We start from the raw sequence: 8,814 nt of genomic DNA on the forward strand, positions 1-8,814 counted from the left end.
CACCTTCAGTCTGCATGGGGGGGGAGGGAGTCCAGATCTTACAGCAGAGTCTTTCAAGAGGGACTTGTCCCCCACAGCAGGGCAGCCAGCCTTCCCAAGTTGGGTTCCAGACTATCTTCCTCCTCCTCCTCCTCCTTCTTCCCAGCACCCCTTGCTCAAAACCTCTCTTTTCCTGCCACCTCACACCTAGTTATCCCGGCTCCCGTCTCTGTTCACACCGCAGAGCAAGGGAGAAGCAGTTCTCTGGCATTTCCAGTTCAACCCTCCTTGTCCTTGAATTGTTTCCTAATGGCCCTCGCTTGGCCAGGTCCTTCTGCATAGGCTAGCCCAGGAATTCCTCTGCAGCTTGTATTTTCCCCTTCAAAACCCAAATAATCCCAAATCCTACCATCTATTAATTTCTAGGGTTTGGTGGGATCCTCCCTCAATCTATAACAATATTGTGTGTAATATTGTAACTAAGGTAATTCAAATTCCAAAGGGAACGTTAAGCGGGGGGGGCGGGGGCGGGGAGTGGAATTCTGGTGGAGAAGATTGGAGAAGACTTGGAAAGGGAGTCTGAATGCTGGGGGGGAGGCAGTTGAGAGTCGGTTGAGAGAGGTGGGTCCGGGGGGGCACTTAGTGGGGGATGTCAAGCTGGGCTGGGCAGCTAATTAGCTTAGGATCAATAGTCCAGGCACCATCGCCCTCGTTTGACGGTGGCCAAAAAGGAATGGAGACGCAGAGAGGGACTGTCCAGCTCAAGGGAAGTAATAATACCACTCTATTCTGCCTTGGTCAGACCACACCTGGAATACTGTGTCCAATTCTGGGCACCCCAGTTTAAGAAGGATGTTGACATGCTGGAACGCGTGCAGAGGAGGGCAACCAAGATGATCCAGGGTCGTGTGAAGGAGCTGAGTATGTTTAGCCTGGAAAAGAGGAGACTGAGAGGAGCTATGATAGCAGCCTTCAAATATCTGAATGGCTGCCACATGGAGGAGGGACTATACTTGTCTTCTCCTGCTCTGGAGGGTTGGACTCGAGGCAATGGCTTCAAGAAAGGAGATTCTGACTAAACATTTGGAAAAACTTTCTCACGGTAAGAGCTGTTCGACAGTGGAATGGTCTCCCTTGGGTGGTGGTGGTGGACTCTCCTTCCTTGGAGATTTTTAAACAGAGGTTAGGTGGCCATCTGTCATGGATGCTTTAGCCACGATTTCTGCATTGTAGGGGGTTGGATTAGATGACCCTTGGGGTCCCTTCCACTTCTACAATTCTAATATTCTATTATTCAATGAATCCTCAGATGTAAGTCCTACTGAAGTCCACGGAGGACATTTTTAGGGGAAGAAAATGCTATGGAGTAAACCCTACACAGACAGACAGATGCCAAGAACAACTCCCAGGTAAGTGTGTGTAGGATCACAGCTCTTTTGTGCCTTATTTTTCTCATCTACTCAAGTTCTCTTTATACTTTACCGCAAAAGTATTTCAAGGCCCAGGAACTTCTATTAACATTTATTTATAACAAATTCCTTGTAACTATTAATATTTCAGGGTTTATGCTTAGAGATGTAACTGCATGAAGTAAGATCAGGCATTCCATCAGAGGTCAGCTCTGGAAGATGCAGCTGTATGTTTTGGCGCAAGTGCTCTAATCAGATCCACAAAGTCCGTTTTTTCAATGCATGCTCTGCACACTTCTCCCCAGCTGTCCAGGATCTTCCTCAGCTCAGCCACTTTCATCTTAGAGAGATCTACCGCTGTTAAATCCAGTTCCATTTCTGTAAAAACAAACAACCTGAATCACAAGCTCTATTAATTTTATTTGCGGTATTATAGACAAGGAGTTCATGATCCTATGTATGTTCAAGGAGAATATTACTTTTCCAACTAGCTTGCTCACGCTACAGGACGCCTCCAGCAGGCAGGCAGATGCCCATGGAATCTCACAAGGAAGGAAGCTGGGCTGGAATCCCTTGCACTTGGCATACCCCCCATGAACATTTGGTTATCAAACCTAATATCTTTCGACAGATCTATTATTTCCCCCACTCCTTTCTAAACGCCATCCAAGGTACAGATCACCACTGCATCTTGCAGTAGTGAATTCCATGTATTCCATTCTGGGCCCAATCCACGCGGGGCAGTTTGGCCCAGAAAATGAGGCGAGTCCCGTCCACATCTTATTTCCGCAGGGGTCAACGGAACAGATTCTCCCTTGGGTCTTTGGGCCCCCATGGGAGGCACAAGCTTAACCCTCAGGTTCAGAGGCACCAGCTTGTGAGGGCAATTGTGGGGGCCGACGTCACATGCATGACTTCAGGATGTCTGGAGGAGTGAAGCCAAAGTTGTTGGCCGTGTGGCTTCAATGGCCGGCAGTCCTCCTCCTCCTCCTCCTCCTGGTGCTGCCACCCGCGGGAGGCGGCTTCAAGGCTCCTTCCCCTCTGTGGCAGGACGAGGAGGAGTTGGCCCTTGGAGCTGCTTTTGGACATTAGGGGGGACACTGCTACCCAAAAAATGTTAGGGGGGAAGGCTCAGCCCCCAGGAGCTGGTGCCCCTGCTCAGTTTAGAGCCTTTACTGAGCTATCTGGGTTGCTGGTTGACAGGGCTGGAAAGGAATTTTTTCTCTCAACCCGATAGGCTCTTGGATGGGAGTTTTTCCACCATTCCCTCAGTAAAACACACGTTGTTTTTTGTTAGGGGGAATAACGTTGTATGTATAGGGGTGGGAATGGCATTGGGCAGGATCAACGGAGTGAAGCTGGGTATCCGTAAGGGGCCTGAGGGGCGAATTTGCCTGGGCATGCCCCAAGCTCAGGTTGGGTCTCTGCCTGGTGGGAATCCTCACCCGGCTGCCCAGGCAGACCTTGCCAGCTTGGCTTGCACCACAACAGGGTTCAGCACTGTGGCATGGTTGGTCCAAACCCAGCGGATCCCATTCCACCAGCAGCGGGTGAGTTGATGGCAAACCGATCCTGGCGCTATTGCCATGCTGACCTGCACCCCGCCTTCTGCAGCCAGAAAGAACTGGCCTCATTTCATCCCAACCCCTGGAGTCTTGTCAGTTCATTGGCTGCTCTTCTGCAGTGAGGCCTCGGACCATCGGCTGGGTGAGGACTGCAGGGCCTGCTCCCTTCCAGGGCCTTCTCCAACTGGCCCAGGGGGCGTGGCCCAGGCCCTTATTTGGAATAAACTTTTGGGGAAGTGTGGGAAGTGTTCTGCCATTGCTTCCCTGTTCCAGGTAGTTAATGTGCTTTAAAATGTCCTCAAGCAGTCGGTGGCAATTTAAATTTTTATTTCTTTTTTTCCTTTGTTGGGGGTGGATTGCAACCTGGCTGCCCTCTCCTCAGCCTACCACATTCTTGAAAAAAATGTTGAAAATAACAATAGAAAAAGCCTCTCATTGCTACCAATCACAGAGTCTAGGTTCTAATTTCCACGCCCCACTTGCAGAGCCTGGCCAAGTGCGAGTGAGTGAGTCCGTGCAGCACAAATCCCGGCTGCTTCTCTTCTTCCCCGATCCTGCAGATGCCCAGAGCTAAGCCGTGGTTTGGTTTAGTGCCATGTCTGAACCTGGGCTCCTTTGCCTCCAATATGCCTATTTTGCTATGCCCTCCTCTGTTTTGCACAGGGATTTCATCATACCGTATTTGAGCTCACAGATTTGAATGTCGATTTTCTTCAGCTTCTCACAGATCTTTGGCACGGGTATGTGAGCACTCATTGGACGGCTGACTTCACCAATTATCTTGGTTGCTGCATCACTTGTGGCTCCGATGTAGTAGCACTACAAGAACAGAAATCTTGTCAGTACCAGTGCAGAGTTAGGGCTCACTCATATTTCCGCTTGCCTCGTGCCTAGAAAGCACGGCTCCAAGTGGTTCTGCCTTTGCTCTGCTGCTTTCCTCTGGAAAACCTGCTCTTTAGCACTAACTGGAACAACTGGAGCAAATCTTGGGGAAGCCTGATTGCGGTTTGCTCCGATTCATCACTAAAGGTCCCGCTTCCCTGGGCTGACTAATCTGTTAGTCAGAGATATCCCTCTTCCTCCTCTCCCATGCATGCACTCTACCTTTAAAGCACATTTTGCTCCTCAAAGGATTCTGGGCACTGTAGCTTGTTGCTGGGAACTATAGCTCTGTGAGGGGAGAACTACAGTTTCCAGAATTCTTTGAGGAAAAGAATGTGCTTTGTGTGTGTGAAAATAGAATCCCTGTGACCCACTTGTGTGGGGTGAATCACAAAGGAATTGGCCAGGTGCCTGGATTCAAAGTGTGGGACTAAACTAACTCTCTAGCAAGCCCCTAGTTTAAGCTCACAAAGTCAAGCAGGACAGTGAAGTATAGGAATATAGGCTGCCAAAACCTTTTATATATCCCTTTTAGTCCTCTTGCAAAGCACTCCCCTCTCTCTACCGTTCCTGCAATGAACAGACCACACGATCTTAAGCTTGAAATGCTTTACTTACAAAATATTCCAAAGGTCAGATTCATGCATTTATCCAAATAGCAGCAAGAAGAGCACAGGCAGAATACTCATGAGTAGAAAATACAGAAAGATAGCATGGAGCTTGCCCTGGCATGTCTTCCTTGGTTGGTTACATGGCACGGAGAGAGGGGGAACAGGGAGAGAAGGCTCCACTTCCTCCCTCATTGGAAAAGAGGGGGTTGACCTGGCGGAGTCTAGGAATTTAACTCTGTGCAGTCTTACCCTTCATGCATTAACTGGCACTCATGCATAGTTATGTTTGACTGCAAATTCCCAGGCTACGAATGTGCTTTTACGGTAAAGTGCGTACACTGGAAACATTCCTAAGGGGGAAAAGAGTACAAAGTCATACCAAGCGGTTTTCTTTTCCTTTTGTGTTCATGCAGCTCCTGACTAATTCATTCTCAATAGAAGCCACGGAGAAATCAGAGTGCTTTTCTTTTAAAGAACTATAAAATCTTTTCAAAAAATCTTGACACACTGTGTAAGAAAAAGGTAAAATATAAAATAACAGATACACCCAGAGTGCTTTGGTCAAAGATATCGACAGAAAGCAAAGTTGAAAATAAATTTTAAAATGGCTAACTTCACACAGAATGGCTTGCCATTCTTGCAGCGCATGCACATCTGATCTGGAAATGGCCCCATGCTGAGATGCTTGTTATTGCCTTCCAGTGACTCCACTTAGGCACCCTTACTCATCACTGTGTCCCAGGGAAAGACCCTTGCCTTTCCCTTGAGGACAGCAGCAGGGGGCATTCCAGGGGTCAGGCAGAAGTGCTGGGCAGGGCTAGAGATGAGAAGGCCTGGAGGAGTGAAGAGGGGGGAAACTGGGGGGGGGCACATTTCCCCATATTTTTTGGAAATAATTGGGGGGAAATGGAAAAATTGGAGTAGGGGTGGGACTGGGGCTTCTCCGCATTGCCCTCACCCTGGCCAGGCCTTTGCCTCTGTTGTGAAGCCACAGACATATGGAGGTGGAACGAAAGATCACAGAATCAGAGTTGGAAGGGACCCCAAGGTCATCTAGTCCAACCCCCTGCAATACCATGTACCTCAAACCCACAACTCTGAGATTAAGAGTCTCAGGCTCTGCCAACTGAACTATCCTAGGCCTTTTTTAACATAATTTTTAATAGTAATAATATAATCATCATCATCATCATCATCTTTCTTCAGTAGGCAATGTTGCAACCACACAAAAGTCTGAGGTTTCAACCCCCACCTCTCACAGATCTCTTCATCAAGGCAAGCAAGAGGGCACACACTAAGGAATCCAGGCACACACAATTTGCACCGGGGGGGGTGTGCATTCCTGGCCCCCGTGCGAGCTGGCAGAGTGTGTGTAAGCCCGTGCCACCCCCTTTTCCAGCCACTTCCAAGTTGCAGCGATGTGCACAACCGTGTGTGCATTGAACAAGCATGAAATGGTTGCTGCCATACCCTCCAAGTGTCCCTGTTTCCCATCCCAGCTTCTGATTTGATCCTGGAATGTCCCCATTTCTCCCACCAGTGCTGCCGCTGCCAGTGGATGAGAGGGTGCTAGTCCTTAGCGACTGGGTGGCAGCAGTGGCGACTGCAAGCCAGCATCCCATGGCCTCTCCATGGCCAGTGCTGCCAGTTTCCTCCCTTGGGCAACTCATAGCGGCTGCTGGAGGCAGGAGAGGAGCCCAGCCTTGCATGATGCTCTGAGAGGCAGGCTGAGGGCAGGGTTGCCCTGGGAGGGAAGAAAGGGGCAGAAGAGCAGAGTGCAGGGAGTCTTGCTTTAAACAAAAAATGCTTTGTGTGTCCACGTCTAATCCTGTCCCTTTCTAAATTTATTTCTTGGGTGTTTTTCTGTTTGTAAATCTTCTGAATAAAATAAAATCAGGACTAAGGGGTTTTCTCAGGACAGTGGAGGGTAAAGAAGAAAACCCTATACCAATCTTTATTGACTTATATTCATAGGCTGCTTTTCTGCCCCCAAAAGCCTTTCAAGCCACCTCCTCTTATACAGGCAAATAAAAACAATGTGGTTCTCTTGCTTATAGATGGACATCATTTTCGGAAGAGGGCTTGGATATGCACACTGATCCTCATACACACAGGTGATCTTCTCTCTTATGTGAAAAAAAAAAAAAAATCTTTCTCGCTACTGCCAGAGGACATTTAATTCATCTTCGTTTGCTTATTCATCTATCACTTGACTGGAATGACACAATTCATCTATCACTTGACTGGAATGAAACCTCAAAGCAGTTTACAATAAATACTAAAGTTATCAATAAAGACAGTAAAAAAACCAATTAGAAACATTTTTAAATGATTAAAATCAGCAGTAAATGGAGTTCCCTTTCCCCATATTGTAGAAGAAACTACAAAAACGCAGTTGGAAATATCTATTACTTAATTCTTCTGTCCAGTTCCTCCAGAGGTAGGTTCTTTTGTTTGTTTCATAATTTCATAAAAGGTCAATCAGATGATTTGAAAACTAAGTGGTTGCTGGCCTGTGCAGACAAGTTTGCTACGTATAGGGTAGCTTTATCACTAGCAGTGAGAAAGTTGTGATCTATGTTTTATCCTACCAAATAGTGTCGACGGCCACAGGCAACAGCTCTCGATCATGTAGTTGGCTTTCTCTGGTTCTTTAATGGGAAAGAATCAGTCCTTCTGTGTGAACCAGTGAGCCCCTTCCTGGGTCCAATTCCAGGACAGCAGAAACAGCTATCCCCCCCCGCAATTGAGAAGGACCAATTAATGCAGCACCGTGCACCCATCCAGCAGATTTGGACACTGTTAAAGGCCCAGGGAAAGTGTGCTCACTTAGGTTATGCTGTGGTGTTTTTGCTTCACTGCGGATCATGGGTTCAAATCCTGAGGACCATCGCACCGAGGTCTAGAGCATGTCATGAATTTCTCTGATACTCCAATCCCTCCTGAGTGGATGTACGCTGATTCTGAAAACACACTTGCTAAAGGGGTGCTTTTAATCCCCTGCCCTTAGGTTGCCAATACGAATAAGGAGCTGGTGTTTCATCCCGTGTTTCACAAAACCCTAATTTTGAACCATGATCCTATTCTGAAGGCTCAAACCATTCAAAACATAGTTCCTTACATATAACTCAGTTCTCAGTGAGGGTGTTGTTATTTATTAAATTTGTATTCTACCTTTCATCTGAGGGCTATTTACAGCATAAAAATACAAATAAAAACTCTAAATACATAATGAAAACATGAATGAAAACAAATCCATATATCCCCTCCCATACACGTACACATATACTATTTGTAAACCTCTGAGGTTTACAATCAAGTGGTATATACGTTTTATAAAATAAAATGGGACTTCTGCACTGAGCATCAACTTGTAACCCAGTGATGGCCAAACTCGGCCCTCCAGCTGTTTTGGGACTACAATGCTCATCATCCACAGCTAAAAGGACCAGTGGTCAGGGATGATGGGAGTTGTAGTCCCCAAACAGCTGGAGGGCTGAGTTTGTCCAAATCTTGTATTTTGACATGCAGATCTACTTTTTAAATGATAGCTTTTACTATCATTTAAAAAGCAGCAAAAAAGGGGAAAAAATGGTCCAGCCCGAATGTAAATCACACTGTGTGAGGGGGTCCCATCAACAGCAACATTGACAGCAGAGTTAGTATTGTGCCACAGCTGCAAGCTTAGCAAAACAAACAAACGTTCCAATTTTGCACCATTTAGAAGAACTGCAACAAACACAAACAGGCATTTTTATTTAATTTTATTATTTATTTATTTAATTTAATAAACTGCCCTTCACTTGGGGATCACAGGGTGGCTTTACAACACAAAAGCACGTACCATAACACAAGGCACAGGCGGCTGACCGGGAGCCCTTTAAACCTCAGACCAAACGGGTGTGTGGTTGTGTGTTGCGTGTTTTCCTCTATGTGTGGCGTATAAAGTGGGCCTGTCCCATATTCCAATGCGAAATGCCACGTCCTGTGTTTTGTCCCGTATTCCGGGTCTCTTCTCCCTCTCTTTCCACGTGCTGGTGTGCCTTTAAGGTCCGGAGAGCCAAGCACAGGCGGATGTACAAATTCACGTGTATGTGCGTGCACACGTGCGCGTGCGGGACTGCCATGCGCTCCTCTCAGGTCCCTCCCTGCCCCCTATTTCGTGGGTCGTGACCCCGCAGCCTCCCCCCCCCCAGCCCCTCACCTTCGCACGGAGCTTCTGCGCCCCTCGCCGGGCTAGAGGCGGAGGCGAGGCCGAGGCAGAGCGCCACGGCGACGCAGCAGGGGAGGCCCCCCAGCCGAGGCAGCCGCAACATGGCTGCGTCTGCGGCACCTGATCTCGCGAGAGTTCCGCCCGCCCACCGCGGA

General features: G+C 47.8%; 1 protein-coding gene and 1 long non-coding RNA gene across 3 annotated transcripts; one reads left to right on the forward strand and one right to left on the reverse strand.

The window, feature by feature from the left end:
* Nucleotides 1–614: 614 nt before the first annotated feature.
* Nucleotides 615–3,772, forward strand: LOC310658280. Its single transcript, XR_014502176.1, has 3 exons — nucleotides 615–1,081; nucleotides 1,289–1,388; nucleotides 3,617–3,772. It is a non-coding gene; the product is annotated as an uncharacterized lncRNA (long non-coding RNA).
* Nucleotides 1,486–8,814, reverse strand: CDNF (cerebral dopamine neurotrophic factor). Of its 2 annotated transcripts, none has more exons than XM_083400110.1 (4): nucleotides 8,651–8,814; nucleotides 4,826–4,953; nucleotides 3,631–3,772; nucleotides 1,486–1,766 (listed from the first exon to the last, which is right to left on the reverse strand). In XM_083400110.1, the coding sequence occupies exons 1-4, from the start codon at nucleotides 8,760–8,762 to the stop codon at nucleotides 1,588–1,590; spliced, it is 561 nt and encodes a 186-aa protein (XP_083256236.1). In that variant the 5' UTR covers nucleotides 8,763–8,814; the 3' UTR covers nucleotides 1,486–1,587. The 2 variants fall into 2 exon arrangements, with proteins under 2 accessions (XP_083256236.1, XP_083256237.1); XM_083400111.1 differs by lacking the exon at nucleotides 8,651–8,814 and adding an exon at nucleotides 7,038–7,158.

This window comes from Podarcis tiliguerta (assembly GCF_965153285.1).
Source record: "Podarcis tiliguerta genome assembly, chromosome: 10".
NCBI classification, from domain to species: domain Eukaryota; kingdom Metazoa; phylum Chordata; class Lepidosauria; order Squamata; family Lacertidae; genus Podarcis; species Podarcis tiliguerta.

Bases quoted from the DNA above. Each gene is read 5' to 3' on its own strand.
- CDNF (XM_083400110.1), bottom strand. From the start codon at position 8,762: ATGTTGCGGCTGCCTCGGCTGGGGGGCCTCCCCTGCTGCGTCGCCGTG. The intron at 4,954-8,650 runs GTGAGGGGCTGG...TTTCTTACACAG, and splicing joins CGCAGAAGCTCCGTGCGAAG to TGTGTCAAGATTTTTTGAAA. The intron at 1,767-3,630 runs GTATGATGAAAT...TTGTTTTTACAG, and splicing joins AATCTGTGAGCTCAAATACG to AAATGGAACTGGATTTAACA.